Below are 20,726 nucleotides of genomic sequence, written 5' to 3'. Positions count from 1 at the left end.
AAGTCTCGTTTGCTCTAATTGTTCGTATTGGTATAATCTTGTTTCTCCTAATATTATCTTTACAAATACTATATTAAGTATGTTTTAAATGTACAAATTGTGGTATTTTTCTCCTACATCCCGAAAATCACGATATTAAATGATCAAAATATCGAAAGTGAATGACTATTATAATTATTACAAACGCCATTAAACCCCATGGGATCGAAACCTAAAGATAGGTGCGACGACGAGCAAAGCGAGGAGGAGCGTGTTAGGTGCACATTATCGTCAAAAGCAAAGCGGAGCGAAGCGAAGCGGAGCGGAGCGTTTCCCACTTAGCGGCCACAATACAAGGCACCAGTATGCGCTATGTAGGGAGACGCTCCATCAAAGTTAAAGCCAATCGAATATTATTACTTTATATAACCTATGCCATAGCATTATTAGGCTATTCAAGATTTGGCTATACCATTATTAGGCTAAACAAGATTATGCGAAATAACTTTTTACTAAAAGAGATTTATGCCATACGATTTTCGGCGAAACGAGATTTTGACCAAACGTTACTATGCAATACGAGATTAGGCAAATAAATCTTAGGCCAAAAAAGGTAGAACCATCTACGTATACATATAACGATTTTCCAGAATGTGAGAATGTCCACTTACTATCATGAAGACCGAATTCCCGAATTCATTTCTTATTATTATCATCATCAGCAGGACCCATCACGACGCCACTTTGTCACTTATCATTACCAATCAATGCCATAGGCATTTACTAATCTAGATCTTCAAAAAAACGAGATGCATTATCCAGGTCAATGTTCGCTGTATTGGAAAGGTTTCGAGGACGCAATACAATGACATAACACCTCACTTTGTGTTACAGTCGGTCAATTGTGATGTAACAGTGCATGTCAGCTTGCCTACTGCAGTTGTAGTTGTCGGACAATTTGGACAATTTGGACATGGCTATAAAATAAAATAAGTAAGTTGTTAAGTATATCAATGTTGTTATTAATATCAGTGATTATGGGTACTTCCTCGTTCTTGCTACATAATTTTACAAGAATCTTGAGATTATTTTGAACTTAGGTAGGTAAGTAAAGTACCTACTTAAGTAACTTAGGTGGCCTAATGGATAAGTTTGGTGCGAAAAACCTATTATAATAACTGGTTTAAAATAATTTTATCAACTTAGAAAAATCAAAAGTTAAATAGGTAAGTAAGTACTTTTTAATTCGGGTTTAGTATATTGTCTTAATTATCATTTATAAAGTAAGCAATAGGTACTTATAATAATAATAACAGGTCTCTCAATTTTCACAAATTGAAATTGAGAACCGGTTGATACCTCTTAGTAATCTCTAAATTAGCACTTGCCTTACATAATGATCAATTAACCTTAACTGCGATACAAAGATTAACAGACATTAGCAATGACTGTTCTGGCAAAATTTTTGGGTTTGATTCCCGGCTGGGGAAGATTATATTAACAGACGGATATTTTTTACTATTAGCATATAAGTATGGCCAAAAAACATGGCAGGGATTGAATATTTTTGAACATAGGTAAATATCTAACGACCTAACCAAACCAAACTTATCGATTCTATACGCAGCGTTAAGAGAAGCCAATAAAGTCATCAAAAATACTTAGAATTCCATAACAAAATTTTCACAAAAGAAATTCTTTGCTCCTTGTTTTCTGTTTGAGTTTTGAGACTTCGTAGAACTCCAACTCTGATACCAATATTGTACCAAATGTAAGGCCGAAAGCCGTGAAGTGTTTTTTGTTCGGTTAGTCAGTGATTGTTGGTGGCGGTGTGTGGACGCGCGTGGCTTAGTGACTCGTGGACAGCTGACTATGTGGGTCTGATTGGACCACTTAACTCATTGAAGGGACTCGGCGGGGACCGTGCAAGGATTAAGGATACACGCGACAGCCATGGTAAGTACTTATACAGACTTAAGAACACATAGCCGATTCTGAAAGCAATGTTTTTTTTTTAATTTAAAACTGTCGAACTTTTTTTTGTTTGTGATAAGTTTTAGTTTTCGCAGTGGTTTATGGTTTATTTTGTGCCTTCAGAACTACCACTTAGTCAAATTAATTTGTAAAGCTATGTATCGTAATAATTTGTGGTACGAAATCAGCTGATCGTTAAATTTAAGTTACGGAACATAAACTAGGTTCTTCACCTTCCAAAATGATGATAAAGATTTGACTGCAATATTATATTAACTATGAACCAATATCAATTTAATTAATCTAAGTAAGTTCCTATATATTTATATTATGAATGTTTTTTTTCTAATTTCGTTTTTGAAATACTGATTGATATAGTATGTAGGTACCAATTATTAGGTATTATGAAAACGGGTCACGGTAACACTAGGAACAAATATTTAATGTTTACTGAAATTTCGCGTTTTTTTTGTTAGTAGACTTGGTGGGAAATGTGTTTGTATGTGAAAAAGTTACTGAGGCAATTTGAATTGACGGGAAAATAGTTTTTGCTAACTCCAGCTTCACTATTCTAAGGTGCGTGTGAATAGAGGTTTCATCATTTACTTACGGTGATGGAATCTCTGTTTTTTATAGTATGTAGGTATGTACGGTTTTCTAAATAGAATAGTTAGGAGATGATCTATTTTGTTTGCAACATTCAGACCGTAACTTGTGTAGTTATGGAAAATAAGATATTATGTTTCTCTGGTATGAATATTCATACGCATGTTTTGTTAAACAAATTACGTTATATGACTTATATGTAAATTATCTCACTAACATTTCGGTGCCAGGGGAACCAAGGTTCCTAGAAAGCCTAGATCAACATAGAATAAACAGTTAGTGAGGTAGTAGGTAGATACTACTTGTACACTTATTTACTAAATTCGTAACTTTTACCAAATTAGGTAGGTACTATTATTAGATTAACTAAATGCCTACAGACACTAGTTTGATGAAGGTATTCAAGCTAAAAATACATCCTACTATTCCAGGATCAGGACAGGTAAGTAATTACTCTAATTCAAACATAAAATATAGGTAACTACTTTACTTATCTAGTTAGTAAATTATTTATGATCAAATCTAGGAAACTGGAAATATTTTTATAGAGGAAGCATGCGAAAGGTGCTAACATCACACCTAGGTACACTTGTGTAAACATCTTAAGTGTATTATTTTTTACTGTAAATTTACCTATCTAGATGGGTAGGTACTTAATCAATAACTTACAGGTGTGAAAACATGACAATTGAACATATTATAAGTAGATGGCATCGTGGGAAATGGCAGATTGGCAGATGCTTATTTTTTAATTAATTATTTACTTAATTAGACAAATTTTTGATAAATTCTAAACATACCTAGTAGGTATAGATAACACCACTATTGAAACCAATTTACTCCTCCCATACTAGGTAGGTAGATACTATACTATACCAAAGTTCTTTTGTTGGTTGTACGTTTTAACTTTTATATGTAGGTACAAGAAAGTATGAGTAGGTAGGTATAAGTTACATGCTTATATTTACATACAACCTACTTACTTACATTGTAGTTCATGTATAGGTTCACCTATACAATATTAATCTATCTCTATTCAAACAAGGCCTAACAGATTATTTACAATAACCAATATGTGTCGAGGTCCCACTTCAGTTCAGAGAGCAGCTAGCTATAGCACCGTGACGAAATCAATAACTTTTTTTCTATTCTCTGAGATGTCCAATGAAGGACATCATTAGTGCTGAGTGCACGATAAAAATAAACCTAAATAAGTAATTATAGGGTACCGACCTACCTACATACAGAGCTTACTTTTAGGTATTACTAGCTACCTAGCTTATTTTTATTATTTTAGGTATCTATAAATATGGCATTGTAATCCCTCTCTCTGGGTTCTTTACAGAAAATACGAATGACTCCCGCCCTTAACTTAATGGATTAAAGTTTAGAACAATTTGGTTCCATATTAATTGTTCCTAATTAAGGGTTAACTAACACTTTGAGTATCTTAAATGTGCAGTTATTATTTGTTAGACTTAAGGCGCCTCTCCATTAAACGTGATTGCAGCAGTAGTGGGGCATTGGCCGCTGATGTCTCAGGTATTGTATGAAGCAATAGCTTCTTAAATTGCAATAAGATTGAGAGCTTGTTGGGAAACAAGATTAAGATGAAGTTTGAATTACCTACTAGGTACTTACCTACATATTAAGTATTATTTTATGTTACACTGAGGAAATTGTGCTGTCAACTTACAAGAAATCATATCGCCCGGGTTAATTAATAAGTACCTACCTACTTCTCTCTCTCAGCCTTCTGTAGTCCACTGTTGGACATAGGCCTCTCCTAACGATCGCCACCCCAAACGGTCACCCGCCATCTGCATCCAGCGGCTTCCCGCTACCTTCCGCAGATCATCAGACCAACGGGTTGGGGGGCGACCGACACGCCGTTTGCCGACACGGGGTCTCCACTCCAGAACCTTTCTACTCCAGCGGTCGTCGGCTCTGCGGGCTACGTGGCCAGCCCATTGCCACTTCAGCGTGCTAATCCTTTTGGCTATGTCGGTAACTTTAGTTCTCCTGCGGATTTCTTCATTACGAATCCTATCTCGCAGGGACACGCCTATAATGTGGCAAGTTACTTGGCGACCCTCCTTGCGGGGTGAAAGAAGTGGCGGGGGCGAGGTAGCACGACATGCTACACACGTAGAAAAGTGTGCCCGGATTAATCTCGCGATAGCTTGTAACTATTTCTGACGTAAGTAAAATTTTATTCTATGAGTGTTCCCGTAAATGTCATATTTAGCTTAAAATTTATAGTTTGACAGCATTAAAATTTGGATGTTTACCTTCAGAATATCTACCAATTTGAATTTATTTATGTAAAAGTGTTTTATTTTATAAATCAATTTCCATGTCACTTTCATGTTCACTCTCTGTTTGAACTTGTTCATCGTCGTCGTCATCCTCATCTTCATCATCGTTTTCATTAACTTCAATTTTATAAATCTAAGACAAAAACCAAAAAACATTATACCTACTTTGAAGTATAATGTACTAGAGTACGCCAGTCATATTAGTTCAGTGTACACCTATAATATTTTATGTTTAATTTACATTAAATTATAAATAAACAATAACATACCTGTCAAATACTCTATCAGATTTATAATATTCGTCTTAATTTTTTATGACATGGTCGTCACAATTTCTCCACTTTTCAGGCGAATAATTAGAGAAAAGCAACTCAAAGTCTTTTATCTCTTTATATAAGTTAGAGTCAATCGACGTTCTTGCGAGCTCGCCCTTCACGTACCGCCACACAAGTTCAACAGGATTTAATTCCAGGTGGTATGGGGGTAGGCGAAGCACGATATGACCATTTTCTTTAAAAATTTCATCAATTTTGTAATTTTTCTCTGTGTTTTGCTCATTAATTACTTTCATTAAATCACATAAATTTTGGTTGCTTTCCTAGTTACAAGAACTGACAACTGACGCACTGTCATATGGACTCTTCGTCTTTGTTGTTTACTTTTTCGTATCTGACTGCGCAGTACCAACCTTTAGCCGCGTAGCATGACTGATCCGGTACGCTGTTCTACAAGAAGCCCCTATATTGAGACATTATACGATTTGTTGTTTTTAACGTTATTTTGTTGACGAATTATAGATACCTAATAATAATATAATGATAATATTAAAAATGCCTCAACACTCATCCTAAGACTAATGATCTCAGGATCAATGATCTCATGTGGGTGGCACTCAAATTATGACAGACTATATAAGACATGTGGCCGCCTCGGCTGCGCGGCCGATACTGCCGTAACAATGACATGCAGTGCACGCGTTCCCCTCCACCGCTACCCTCCCGCTACCCGCTGTCGTCTTGGGTACCTCGTCCCCTCCGCGTCTGTCACCCCGCAAGGAGGGTCGCCAAGCAACTTGCCAATCTATAACATAGCCCTTTCCATAGCACGCTGAGCAACTCTGAGCTTGTGGATAAGCCCTTTGGTGAAGCACCACGTCTCGGCTCCGTAAGTCATCACTGGCAACACGCACTGATTGAAAACTTTTGTTTTCAGACACTGAGGTATGTTTTCAGTGAAGATGTGTCGTAATTTCCCGAACGCTGCCCATCCGAGTTGGATTCTACGAGCTACCTCTTTATCGAAGTTGGATTTACCTAATCGGATCACTTGTCCTAGGTAGGGATACTGATCGACAACTTCGATGGTGACACCTCCTACAGTTACGGGCGATGATGAAACATGTTCGTTCGACATGACCTTTGTCTTGTCCATGTTCATTTTCAGCCCAACTTGTTTAGAGGCATCATTGAGGTCTGTGAGCATTTCGCCTAACTCCTCCAGCGTTTCCGCCATAATAACTATGTCATCAGCAAATCGTAGATGAGAGATATATTCGCCATTGACGTTAATGCCCAGTCTTTTCCACTCTACAAGCTTAAAAACATCTTCCAGTGCACAGGTGAACAGTTTCGGAGAAATAACATCTCCCTGTCTCACGCCCCTTTGCAACTGGATCGGTTTTGTGCTATGTTCGTGTAATCGAACTGACATTGTGGCAGCATTGTACATACATCTCAACACCTCGATATAGCGATAGTCTATATGGCACCGCTGAAGGGATTGAAGCATCGCCCAGAGCTCAATAGAATCAAAGGCTTTCTCATAGTCCACAAACGCTAGACATAAAGGTAGATTATACTCCTCGGTCTTCTGTATAACCTGCCGAAGCGTGTGTATATGATCTATGGTACTATAGCCTTTTCGGAACCCGGCTTGTTCGGGTGGCTGGAAGTCGTCGAGTCTTTGCTCGAGACGATTCGTAATAACTCTCGAAAACAGCTTGTACACATGGCTCAGAAGTGCAATGGGTCTATAATTCTTCAATAGGGCTTTGTTGCCTTTCTTGAAGAACAAAGTCACTACACTTCTGCTCCATGCCTCCGGGCTTGTGCCTTCGAGTATGACGGAATTAAACAGCCTCCGAAGTGCTATTAAAATCGGTCTACCGCCGGCTTTCAGAAGTTCTGTCGTTATTCCATCATCTCCCGGAGCTTTGTTGTTTTTTAGCTGTTTGAGAGCTATACTAATCTCGTCTAGACTGACGTCCGGAATATCTTCGGTATAGTGTCGGGTGAGTGGCGCTCGGCTGTCGTGAGCACCGCTGGTAATAGGGTTTTGTGTTGTGGTGTATAACTGTCCGTAGAATCTCTCAATTTCTCCCAGAATTTCGGGCACTGATGAAACGGTGTTGCCAGTGTCGGTCTTCAGTTGGGTCAACAGAGTCTGCCGAACAGGTCGATCTCTAGCAAAGACTTTGGAGCCCTTGTTTTGCTCTATTGCGTCTTGAATGCGCTTGCAATTGTAGCGTCTCATATCGCAACGTCTTGCTTTGGCGATCTGTCTGTTTAGACGTCTGTATTCGACCATATCAACTGAAGACTGCAACCTCATTTCTCTCCGTTCTCTTATGAGACTCAGAGTCCCATCTGAGAGTTTTTAAGGTCCTCGGTTGGTTCGGGACGAAAAATATTTCGATCCTACCTCTCGGACAGTTTCCACAAACCTATTATTTAAATCGTCAACTGTAACGCAATTCTCTAAACATATCAGGCGGTCGCAAAGCTCAGACTGAAAGCTTTCGGGATCCTGGATTTGAGCAGGAGTAGGACGGAGCGTGGACTTCATTAGACGGGAGCGTTCTATTTTGCAGTTTATATTCAAAGTGCCTCTTACGAGTCGGTGATCGCTGCCGGTCTTAACCCTACTGATCACTGAGACATCATTGAATATGTGCTTCTTATCCGTCAATATGAAGTCGATCTCGTTTTTAGTCTTCCCATCGGGGCTAATCCACGTCCACTTCCTTTGTGGCTTCTTCTTGTAGAAGGAGTTCATCATATAGAGGCCCTCCTTCTCCAAGAAGTCAGCCAGCATTTGCCCACTATGGTTCCGGACTCCAAATCCATGTGACCCCACTTTCGTCTCGCCGCCTTCTTGTTTTCCGAGTTTCGCGTTAAAGTCTCCCATCACCACCGTGAAATGAGTAGTGAGCTTACGCAGGGCAGACGATACGTCTTCATACGCAAGTTCGACCTCATCATCGGTGTGCTTAGATGTGGGTGCGTAAACCTGTATGACCTTCATTGAGTATCGTTTAGATATTCTCAGGATGAGGTACGCAACCCGTGTCGACACACTTCCGATTTCAACGATGTTGTTGACGAGGGACTTGTTGACGATGAACCCGACACCCCCTTGGGACAGTTGGTCGCCCTCCCGGTGGTACAGCAAGTTTCCGGACTGGAGAATTTCCGTATCCTCTCCCTCTCGTCGGACTTCGGATAACCCTATAATGTCCCATTTTAACTTGCTGATTTCCTCTTCCAGCTCCTCTATCTTCACGTCTTCCCTCAGTGTCCGTGCGTTATATGTTGCCAGGTGCAAGGGTCGGTTGGGCTGGTAGCCGACTCTCTGCCGGAGATTCTTCGCACCCCCTGCCCCGCCGTTACCGTGACCGCTACCGGAGTCCGGGATAGCGGGGCTGCCGGGGACTGGGGGCCGGGGCTTTGTTTTTTCCATCAGGAGGTGTATTTGCCATAATCACCGCGCTTGGCAGGCGTGTTGGTGATTCTCCTTTTTTACGGCGGGAGATCGCCGCCTCTGCTAGGAGAGGAGGTCGGGTCGATTTACCGCCGCCCGACATTCGGCGTTGTCACTCGTTAGCACCACCCAGGGGACACGTGTAGGGTAACTAGGGTTTGTACCTACGGACGTGAGCGACAAGCCCCCCTACTTAAGTAAAATTATTCATTATAAGTATAATTTAACGGTTATACAGGTTATGAGAAGAAAATAATAATCTGTCTTCAACTTTTGATCCCTTTCTTATGAAATTGTGACGTACATTGTACAAACTTACTTTAGTACTAATTTATAATTTTAAGTTTCTATGGCCATCATCTAGTTCAATTATCGGCAGACATAAAAGTACTACCGAAGAAGGCAAAAGTGATTTACTTAAAAAAAATATAGGATCTCAATTCATCTTTACTTACTTATATGATACGTAATTACGTATAGTTGAACTTAATCTTATCAAATCAATTTCAGGGGTTCCGCAACTATCTAGTCATACTGAGCTGGGCGCTGTCTCTGACCAGCTACGCTGGGACCTCCACCCTGAGTCTGCCAGCCCTGAAGACCTTCACTCTGGAAGAGCTGGTGCCTCCACGGCCGGACCTGTACCCTGAACGACTCAACGTGCAGTGGATATCAGGTAGAGGACCGAATTTTCATGACAACATTAATCAGAAACATACTAAGTAGGTATGTAAATAGTAGGGTAACATAATATATGACGGGGAGGGGGGTCCGCCGGGCATCTCGTCTGGCGGTGGATTCATCGGGCGGGCGGAAATAATAGGCTCTTCGTATAGTTCGTATCTTGATTATTCAGATTACAATCAACACTTAATGTAACAATGCAAGATCGCGATGATGCAGACGGATTACTTTTAGAAACGCGGCAAGTTCGATACAGCACACTGTTTCCCGTGTCACGTCCAACTCGTCCAAGCTCAGAATCCAGAATGGCGGCATGGCCCCTTCACTTTTTAAACGTCACGTGACCTCTTACTTTTTAAAATGTTGCCAGGGCTGTATCGACCTTACCCAAGGAAAATCCCTTGACGTTTCTGATTCGATTACGACGCGTTTACACGCTCAAATCAACATCGATGCGGCGTTTGTCTGCCAACGCTGCGACACGGCCATCATGACATCTCACACGTCCTCGTGTGAGTTATCTGGAAAGAAAGAAAAACAACCGCAGTAACTGAATTTTACTCGGCCAGTCCTGACCTAGTCAGGGAAGAAAGCAGTGGGCTCATGAACTCTGCATTCATCACACTGATGAACTATGAAGCTTTAACTTGAACAGTATCAGACAAAAAGTCATTAAATCTCAAAATTGAATATCAAAGTTCAATTAGTTACACGTTTCAAAAAGGAAAATTTCAAAACAGCTTAAATTAATCATACTCTCATCCAAGACAACCTCTCAGTCTACTACCACTTCCATCTAGTGGTATCAGACAAAACAAATCAATACCTACTCGAAAGTTAATCCACTATCTTTAACTCTGTACTAAACAAAAACACGGATCAGGATCTGATTACCAATGGTCCTTGCTCACTTGTCCGGCAACCTCCATCCGATGTCATTCCAGTGCCTCCATCCGGCACTCACTAACACTTCCATCCAGTGTTAGTCTGGTACTACTACTTCCATCCAGTGGCATTAAACAATTGAGCAAGACACACTACAGAACAATTCAATCGATTGCTTCATCATTACTTAGCATAAAGAGATCATAATTAAAAAAATAGGGAATCAACTTTCGGACATTTACCTAATGAGGTCATGGACGCATGTCCCTAATGAACTTAACTTAAGCTCAGGATTTTGATCAACCTCAATATCATTAGTTTTTTTTAAAGTCAACAGGTCTGGCAACCCGACAGATTTACAGTTCCAGGACTCGAACCTCGAAAATAATTCCACAGTACCGGTCACACTAACCTCATCCACGTAATGAAACATCTAGCCTCTAAACTTTGAAACCACAGTCATAGTTTAAACGAAAACAGCTCACCAGATTAATGCAACATCCCAGCAGGCGCGCTCACTACGCATAGATCGACCCTCTTCTCCTTGGCTGCACCGCATCCACTCGCTCCTCCACTGGCAGCATCCTGGTCCTCTCTGCGACGCTTTGGACAGCTGGATGCGAAGTGTCCCTGGCCCTGGCAGTGGAAGCCAGTGACCGCAGTCTTCGCTGTAGATGGAGGCGGCATCTCTTAAAATTGTCGCTTGATTGGGAAGGGGAACGCTCATCTGGTCTCCTCCAACCACGTCTTCTTTGTAGGCAGAACGTGGACTCGTGCCCTAATTTCTCACAGTAGTTGCACTTTATGGAAACGGAGGCACTGTAGCTACGCATTTTCTTGCTATCGGGGTAGTCCTCGCTATTAGCTACTTTCCGTTTTAGAAACGAAACAGCCTTGAGCTTTTGCTGAAGCTGGTTGCGCGTAGTCACTTCTGTAGTGAAAGCCAGTCGTTGGACACGTCGGTCAAATCGGGAAACATGTGCCAACACTGTAGCCAAAGCAAGATGTTCGGTATTCATGTTCTTCCAGCGTGACATGATTGCAGTCATCAGCGAGGCAGCATAAGTAGCAAGGCACCCATTTTCTTTCGGTTTACTGTCACTCCAATTAATTAGGAATGAAGCTGTATTTCTGGGCACTCGTACCTTTGTATGAAAAGCTCCGTGAAGTCACTCCATGTCATCCAAGGGAAAGATACAGTTGACAGCCACGTGGACGCATGACCTTTCAGAGCGCGGCTCAAGGCCACCATAAGCCGTGCGCCTAGCAGATTCTCGTCGTTGATGCACAGGTCCGCAGTCGACATCCAAGAACGTGCGTCGATATCGGATTTACTGGGATCGTAATCAGGTAACCTCAGCTCGGACGACGACGACGGCGTTTTCATAGCTCGAACAAGCGTCAGGAAATTCCGATTCTGATGTTCTAGAAGCTGCTGCCATTTCTCGTAGTTCGTGTCGTGGTGTGAAGCACGTGGGGTGGCGTATTCTGATCCCACTTCTGATGACGGGGAGGGGGGTCCGCCGGGCATCTCGTCTGGCGGTGGATTCATCGGGCGGGCGGAAATAATAGGCTCTTCGTATAGTTCGTATCTTGATTATTCAGATTACAATCAACACTTAATGTAACAATGCAAGATCGCGATGATGCAGACGGATTACTTTTAGAAACGCGGCAAGTTCGATACAGCACACTGTTTCCCGTGTCACGTCCAACTCGTCCAAGCTCAGAATCCAGAATGGCGGCATGGCCCCTTCACTTTTTAAACGTCACGTGACCTCTTACTTTTTAAAATGTTGCCAGGGCTGTATCGACCTTACCCAAGGAAAATCCCTTGACGTTTCTGATTCGATTACGACGCGTTTACACGCTCAAATCAACATCGATGCGGCGTTTGTCTGCCAACGCTGCGACATATATTATAAGTACCTAAGTACCTAGTTACCTACTTAATTGAAAAATAATTAGGTACAATGATGTGTACTACGTTGTAATATTTAATTTAAATGGCATCTATTAATTTCCCATTGTTTATAGTTAGTAGTTAATAAGTGATCTCATGAAAATCTGTGTTTCGTTAATTTAGACCAAAAAATCGTTATTTTCTAAATTAAAATCACTTTAATTATACTTACGTAATATCACCGTGAAGTATTGTTATTTGCACATGGGTATTATAGCTAGCTGTGCAGGTGATGTGATGACGCCAAAGACATAATGTACTCGTACCTAGTGTGAGGTATATGATTTAAATAAGAAGGAAAATCTTTGGGTACGCACGTAGCGAAAACATAATAGTTTAGGTATAAGTATAATTGCATCAGCAAAACATAGGTAAGCAATAATGTTTGAAATATTAGGTAGTTAGGCATGCAGTATTTCTTCATGAAAACAGTGTACCAGTGGAAAACTAGAAAGTTGATAATATACATAGATACATACCTATTATAAGTAACAAATACATAAAAATATTTACAGTAGGTAGGATGTAGTGTCAGTTTAGTTAACAAGACAGAAAGATGAATATTATATTTTTCAGGAAAGGAGTACATTTATACGGAGCCCGGTATTGGGTTGCGTAAATATAACGCCGAGACTGACACCACCAGCATATTCCTCGCCAACCACGAATTAGTAAGTCAACTATAGGCGATTAAAATAATTATTTTAAATAAATAAGTACACTTTCTTATCCAAAATTAATAATGCACATGCAGATCTTTACACCCGAATCATTAAATCGTAAGAGCCTTAAAAAAACACTTGCATTTTGCACCTTGTTCGAAAGAAATAGGAGTCAATATCATGTGTCACATAATCGAAAACAACCGATCCGTCAAAGATTTCTATGCGCATTATCAATTTTGGAGCACTGTATATAGATATGCCTATATACTTACCTACATTAATTATCCTATTTTTAACCTTGCAGATTAACCTAGGAGGACTATCAATAGGCGATTTTTCCAAAGATGGAAAATATATGCTGTTATCAGAGGCTAAAAAGAGGGTTAGTACTTTCCCTACATAATAAATAATAATAATGCATCTACCACTTTTTTACCAGTCACACGATACTAATCGCAATTGCACAATTTTTCAGATTTATCGATACTCCAGTGTTGCTGAGTACTCCATATATGATACTGAAAATCAGTGAGTACTATATAATTTATTTCCATTGATTATGTACTTGTATTCATACATATTTTCGTAATGTAGGTTTTTTAAACTACTACCTATGTGACTATGTGTGAACATTACCTACATATTTTCCTATAACATTGATGATAATAAAATATAAATATTAGTCTTAAAGTATCTCCTTATTATCATTGCACTTCTGCCATTTCATGTTGAAATCTTCCACAGAACTATAGCGAGGATCGGAGGTGGACCCATTCATTACGTGGAATGGGGATCCGACACGTCTCTGGCCTTCGTGAGAGACAATAACGTGTATTACATGCCGGACGTGACTGCTCCCGACTTAGTCAAGGCGCTGACTACCGAGGGGGTACCGGGAGAGGTCTACTTCGGCATCACTGACTGGATTTATGAAGGTACGTGATGGTCAAGCTATGTTTAGTCAATAGTTTGTATAAGGATCGATTCTTCGTCACAAATACCAGAGCTGGACAAGCAGTGGTCACCCTGGCGAAAAGATTATCTTCAACTTGTCATTCACTGACTGCCCATGTGCCTGCGCTCACGGTGCTTCGGATTTATGTATAAAAGATAGGATAAGAGTCTAGAGATGTAACGATTTCAAGCAATCATAATTATCCAGAACATAGGTATTGCCAGTATTGCTGAAGTGTTAATTCTACATGTGCATTAATAATTTTCTAGAGGAGGTGTTCAACTCGGAAGGAGCGATATGGTTCTCTCCAGGCGGGGAGTACCTGGCAGTTGCCTCTTTCAACGACACGGAAGTCCCCAGCGCCTCATACCCGTACTATGGAGACCCTACTGACCTGAACAGCCAGTACCCTCATATTGTCTCTTTCAAGTATCCCAAGGTTAGTGGCTCTACCCTTGAAACCGATTTTGCTCCTATTTATTGGATTTTTTATTCATAAATCTGTTTTTGTCATTTTGAAATCTTTGTCAGGCAGGTCGCATGAATCCAGTGGCAGCCCTGCACGTCCACAAACTGAACAAGCCTAACAGTGAACCCTGGCCGGTCCCCATTCCAGTAAACCTGGTCGGCACCGATAACATCCTCGGCCGAGTAAACTGGGCCTCCAAGAACATACTCGCAGTACTGTGGCTGAACAGACGACAAAATGTCAGCGTGCTCATGAACTGCAACATGGATTTGGAGCAATGTGTCATAGTTAAAGAGCACAGAGAGCCCAATGGCTGGATCGACATAGCAGAGCCGTTCTTCGACGAATCCGGAACGAAAATGGTGGAGATCTTCCCGATGTATTACGGCGACCGGCGGTACATGCACGCAGCTCTGTTTGACTACAAAACGTTGAAGACTGTTGACTTGAGCGTTGGGAATTCGACAGTGACTAAAGTCTTGGGCTGGAACCTGAAGTTGGATACTGTGTATTTCATCGTTGCTCCTTCGGGTATCCCGTGGCAGAGACAGCTGTGGGCACACTCGGGCGGCGCCGCGCGCTGCGTCTCCTGCAAGGACCCGGCGTGTCACCACGTGGTCGGGGAGTTTGCACCAGGCGCTGACTATGCCATCCTCACATGCAGTGCCATGAACGATCCGCCTAGAAACTATTTGTTTAGCAGTAAGGTCGGTATAATTTACTCTGTAATGTACCTATGTAAATCAAATCGATGAAGATAAATACCCTTGCTTACAAATCTTATGTTTTTCAGGACGAGTCCTTCAAATTACTCCACGACAATGGGAGACTGAGAAGGAAACTAAGCCAGTATAAGCTACCGATGTCACTGTTTAACACGCTGACTATAAATGGTGAACGGGCGAATGTGCAACTGTTGCTGCCTCCGGACATGGAACCCAACAAGAAGTACCCGATGGTGGTGAGGGTCTACGCAGGCCCTGGCTCGTCGAGGGTTCGGGATAACTTTGATCTTGGTTAGTTTCCTTGCCTACAATTTCGGTTTCAATATGATGTTTAAAATAAGGATAATTTGCAGAAGCTTTTCTACCCACATAGTTGGTTAGGTATTGGTGGCGTATGTTATTGATATAATGACCAAGTCATAATGACCATCAGCCATTGGTGCGGTGCACCCAGAAAACCACAACACCATGTCTACTTTACCTTTCCTTTCCGGCAACCACCTATAAGTTTGTCTGCCTGAAGTCGTCGGTCCACTCTACATTTGTTTGTTGGTGGTCCATGACTTACGAAAATTTGAGTCATTATGTTTAAGTCTATCTTTCACCATGTTGCTTAATAACACTGTCGGTCCCTTCCAGACTACTCAACCTACCTGGCAGCGAACCGCAGCTTCATCGTGGGCTCCATCGACGTGCGCGGCTCCGACGTGCTCGGGGTCGAGGCCATGCACGCCGTCAACAATGCGCTGGGGACGTACGAGGTGGCTGACACACTCGCTGTTATTAGGTAAGAAGTGCAATTGAAACTCAATTTTTGTAGGTATTTAGGATTTAGATTACCTTGTATCGAATGCGTGTGTGCGTATTAAGAATATTGACGTCGATAGTAATTTGATAGGCAGGTCACTGGATTGTGTATGCGTTTTATTACTTTCTAACGTTACCGACAGTTGTTATTGTTATCGATTTACGCTATCGACTCAATATCGACTTGAGTCATTGACGAAAGAAAAACGTCATTGACTGGAGTCGGCAATATTCGTGGTATTCGTGACACACTGCTTACTTTTCTAGGTTACACCGTATCCGAAAAGGGTACCAATGGCGAATTTGTTAAACCTTGTAAAGTTGCTTGGTCTAATGTAATGTTTCTCATAACTGTTTTTACAGAAGTACTTAAACGTAATTACACGTAACACGTTATTACTCCTTTCTTCCCCAGACGCCTGGTCTCCCTTCACTCATTCATCGACGGGGCTCGCGTGGGCGTGTGGGGCTGGAGCTACGGCGGCTTCGCGAGCACCATGATGCTGGTGCAGGACCAGGAGAAGACCCTGGCGTGCGGCGCCGCCGTCGCGCCCGTCACCTCCTGGCTGTACTATGGTGAGGAATTTCTAGTCAGTAGATCTTGGCTATGGTCTTTTCTGGCGGTCGTTAATACACGTAAAATTAAGCGTTTGCGGTGCAAAACGTGTTATTTTGGCTTATTATTATAAACATTAGACTTGAGTAGTTTATAGAGGCCGGATGAGGAAGGCCAAAGGAATATTTCTGATGTGCTCTGCCTCTTAAAAGATCCCTACTATTTTTGTCACAGACTTCTAGTGTAATGTTGGATTATATGAGGTCTACTAAACCGTGGGATAAAGATTCACACTCAATATAATGTGCTTAGTCCTTATGTGCCCATCAACATACAATACAATACAATACAATATCACTTTATTGAACAAAACACACAACATACATTAAATTTATTACAAAAGGAGTAAGCACAATAGGCGGCCTTATCGCTAAAAGCGATCTCTTCCAGGCAACCTTTGGGTGAATGAGAGACTTATTGAGTAGAAGAGGAAGGTGTACACGTATTGCATTTAAATACTAGTGATATTTTTTATGTTTTAATAATAAATACTTAGATACATACATACAAATATAATATATACTAACATAATACCTAATGCAAACAACCACCCCATTGTATCCACTATAACCCCCTTCTCCCCCAGACACAATCTACACCGAGCGCTACATGGACACGCCAACACACAACCCGGACGGCTACCTGCGGTCCGACCTCATGTTGCGGGCGGCGGGGCTGCGCGGGCGCCGCTTCCTGCTGGCCCACGGCAGCGGAGACGACAACGTGCACTATCAGAACTCAGTCATGCTGGCGAAGCAGCTGCAGCATCTGGATATCGAGTTTGAGCAGATGGTTTGTGGTTTTTTTGGGTACACTACATAAATCCGAATTACTTTTTTACGAATATGAAAATAACGATTTTTAAAATTACGAATTTCATAGTTCCGAATAATTCACAATCCCGAATTTCAAGTTTCCGAATAACGAAAATCACGAATAGTCAATAAACGAAATTTCAAACAACATATTTATTAAAATCACGAAAGTCAATTTTCCGAATATTATTATTTCGATGTTTTAAAAGTACGACCTTTTATTATAACGAATTGTTAAAATTACGAATCCCGAAGTTTTAATATTCCGAAAATACAAATTCCCGAATGTATCTTAGTTAACAAGAAATAGTTATTAAGAATAGTGTGTTTATTAACAGCATAATCCGTATACAATTTAACAATATTTTTTAAGCTATATTATGTGAAACGCTCCGCTCCGCTTCGCTGCGCTCCGCTTTGTTTTTCGATATTTATGTGCACCTAACACGCTCCTCCTCGCTTTGCTCGTCGTCGCACCTATCTTTAGATTTAGGTCCTAAGGTTTTTAAGGTTAATCACCGTAAAAATCCGAGCAATTTCATTGCTTTGTTGTGTTACTTAACAACAAATACTACAAATAGTTTTCTATTTACAATATTTTTACTCTATATTTGAAACGCTCCGCTCCGCTTCGCTGCGCTCCGCTTTGTTTTTCAATATCTATGTGCACCTAACACGCTCCTCCTCGCTTTGCTCGTCGTCGCACCTATCTTTAGGTTTAGGTCCTAAGGTTTTTAAGGTTAAACACCATAAAATTCCGAGCAATTGTTTTGCTCTATATTTGAAACGCTCCGCTCCGCTTCGCTGCGCTCCGCTTTGTTTTTCGATATCTATGTGCACCTAACACGCTCCTCCTCGCTTTGCTCGTCGTCGCACCTATCTTTAGGTTTTGGGTCTAAGGTTTTTAAGACGTTTACGGTTTTTTTGTCAAAATCACGAATTATCACATTTTCGATCGGGATTTGAATTTTTCGTGATTATAATAAATCGGTATTTTATTTTTCGTATGCTTGAGTAATCGTATTTTTTAACGTTCGTGTATTTGACAATCGTAATAACAAATCTTCGTGATTATAATATTCGAAATTATAATTTACGTGATTTTTAGAATTCGGCATTTAAAAAAATCGGTATTGCAATATTTCGTAAATTACATATTCGGTGTTTTCAAATTCGGAAAAAAGTTTTTCGGAATATTTGGGTGTTCCCGGTTTTTTTACTATTGGGTGTTATAAGTTTGATTTGGGTCGGTTATATACCGCTAGATACAAATCGGATGGACTGATTTGAATGCGGTGTCTCTGACTTAAAGTTGTTTAGTCGCGATTGCTTAAAAAGATGACCAAGCTTCGATCAATATTCAGTATCGTATGGTAAATATCCTAGACTTTTGCTGGCTCACGGCAGCGGAGATGACAACGTGCACTATCAGAACTCAGTCATGCTGGCTAAGCAGCTGCAGCATCTGGATATCGAGTTTGAGCAGATGGTTTGTGGGTTTTTACTATTGGGTGTTTAATTTTGAATTGGGTCGGTTACATACCGCTAGATACAAATCGGATGGACTGATTTGAATGCGGTGTCTCTACTGACTTAAAGTTGTTTAGTCGCGATTGCTTAAAAAGATGACCAAGCTTCGATCAATATTCAATATCGTATGGTAAATATCCTGGACTTTAAAGTTTTAATAGCGCGGCGGGGTTGCGCGGGCACGCTTTCTGCTGGCTCACGGCAGCGGAGATGACAATGTGCACTATCAGAACTCAGTCATGCTGGCGAAGCAGCTGCAGCATCTGGATATCGAGTTTGAGCAGGATGGTTTGTGGGTTTTTTCTATTGGGTATGATATAGGGGTGTGTAAGTTTGACTCTTGGGTATGTAAGATAACGCTAGGTGAAAATTGGATGGACTGATTTGAATGCGGTTTCTATGACTCACTGACAGCGCAAAGTGTTGTAGCTGTAGGTATAATGTACACCACATTATACCTACAGGTTTAGTCGAGTTATATCTTGATCATTTATCAAGATTCGATAAATTTTCAGTACAGATGTTTCGATCTATCGTATCGTACAAACCCTATATGGCCTGAGTTTAAAGTTTAAATTTCTCATTTTTCTACCTTTTTTGGCATAAGATTTATTTGCCTAATCTCGTATTGCATAGTAACGTTTGGTCAAAGTCTCGTTACGCCGAAAATCGTATGGCATAAATCTCGTTTAGTAAAAAGTTATTTCGCATAACATTGTTTAGCCTAATAATGGTATGGCCAAATCTTGAATAGCCTAATAATGCTATGGCATAGGTTTATACAAAGTACCTAATAATATTCGTTTGGCTGTAACTTTGACGGAGCGTCTCCCTACATAGCGCAAACTGGTGCCTTGTATTGTTTCCGCTGTTTGGAAAACGCTCCGCTCCGCTTCGCTGCGCTCCGCTTTGGTTTTGATGAACATGTGCACCTAACACGCTCCTCCTCGCTTTGCTCGTCGTCGCACCTATTTTTAGGTTTCGATCTCATGGGGTTTGTAATAATTATATAGGTCGTTAACTTTCGATTTTTTGATCATACAATATCGTGATTTTCGGGATGTAGGAGAAAAACACCACAATTTGTACATTTACTTCATACTTAATATATTATTTATAAAGATAACATTAGGAAAAACAAGATTATACATAGGTATAGACGAACATAAATTTGAGCAAACGAAACTTAGGTGTTTAAAGATTGTGCCTAAAGAGTTTTAGACGAAACGAGCCTTATGCCACATAAGTCTTGGCAAAGTGATGGTTCGGCCAAAAAAGTTTAGACCATACGAGTTATGCGAAATGAGTTTTGGTCAATAAAGATTATGCGAGATGAGCGGAACCCATATCCGCATTACAGCAAACGGTGAAGATTCTCATGTAAAACATTTGTTGCAGACATACACTGACGAGAGCCACTCGCTGCTGGGGGTGAGCCGGCACTTGTACCACACACTTGACCGTTTCTGGAGCGAGTGTTTCGCGTGACGAGCAGTGGAATGAAGACAAAAAAGACTGTTTAATATTGTACTTCTACTGTGCTTTTGGAAGTGACTTGGGAGAAGTGGTGATTGACATTGGAAGAGCAGGCTCATAATTTTATTGTAATGAAGATACCTACAGTATTTTTTGGACCAACTACAGTTACAAGTATGAAAAGCGAAATTGAATGGCTATGTACCTACCTGTGGAATGTGGCTATGTTACTCGTATCATATTTCGCTTTTAATATTTGAATAGATAATTATTACCTACACTAAAAATAAACCAACTTCATTGACGAAACTATGATTGAATATTGTAAGAATGTAGCAAAAGACGATTCAATGTAATTTAGAATGTTAGTAATCTTAAGTTTACCTGATACCTGTAGATATAGGCAAATAAACTTAATAACTATACTTATAAAATATCGTCTCCTTTTCCTTAGCCTTAGCTTTTTCCCTCCTTTATCATCTATCTTTTCTTGCAACAGT

General features: G+C 40.7%; 1 protein-coding gene across 1 annotated transcript; it reads left to right on the top strand.

Annotated features, from left to right (window-relative positions):
- The first annotated feature begins 1,777 nt into the window (after positions 1–1,777).
- LOC105394552 (venom dipeptidyl peptidase 4) lies at positions 1,778–20,660 on the top strand. Its single transcript, XM_038121220.2, has 13 exons — positions 1,778–1,935; positions 9,147–9,312; positions 12,745–12,839; positions 13,138–13,215; positions 13,309–13,361; positions 13,578–13,768; positions 14,058–14,227; positions 14,320–14,964; positions 15,051–15,273; positions 15,622–15,769; positions 16,205–16,365; positions 16,992–17,197; positions 20,149–20,660. The coding sequence occupies exons 1-13, from the start codon at positions 1,933–1,935 to the stop codon at positions 20,236–20,238; spliced, it is 2,229 nt and encodes a 742-aa protein (XP_037977148.2). The 5' UTR covers positions 1,778–1,932; the 3' UTR covers positions 20,239–20,660.
- Positions 20,661–20,726: the final 66 nt, after the last annotated feature.

The sequence above is a fragment of the Plutella xylostella genome, chromosome 4 (genome assembly GCF_932276165.1).
Source record: "Plutella xylostella chromosome 4, ilPluXylo3.1, whole genome shotgun sequence".
NCBI lineage: Eukaryota > Metazoa > Arthropoda > Insecta > Lepidoptera > Plutellidae > Plutella > Plutella xylostella.
The sequence above is the reverse complement of the archived record's forward strand: the minus strand, read 5'-3'. Positions and strand labels throughout refer to the sequence as shown.

Coding starts and splice junctions, on each gene's coding strand:
- LOC105394552 (XM_038121220.2), top strand. Junction 13,216..13,308: donor TATCAGAGGCTAAAAAGAGG/GTTAGTACTTTC, acceptor ACAATTTTTCAG/ATTTATCGATACTCCAGTGT. Junction 15,770..16,204: donor GACACACTCGCTGTTATTAG/GTAAGAAGTGCA, acceptor TTTCTTCCCCAG/ACGCCTGGTCTCCCTTCACT.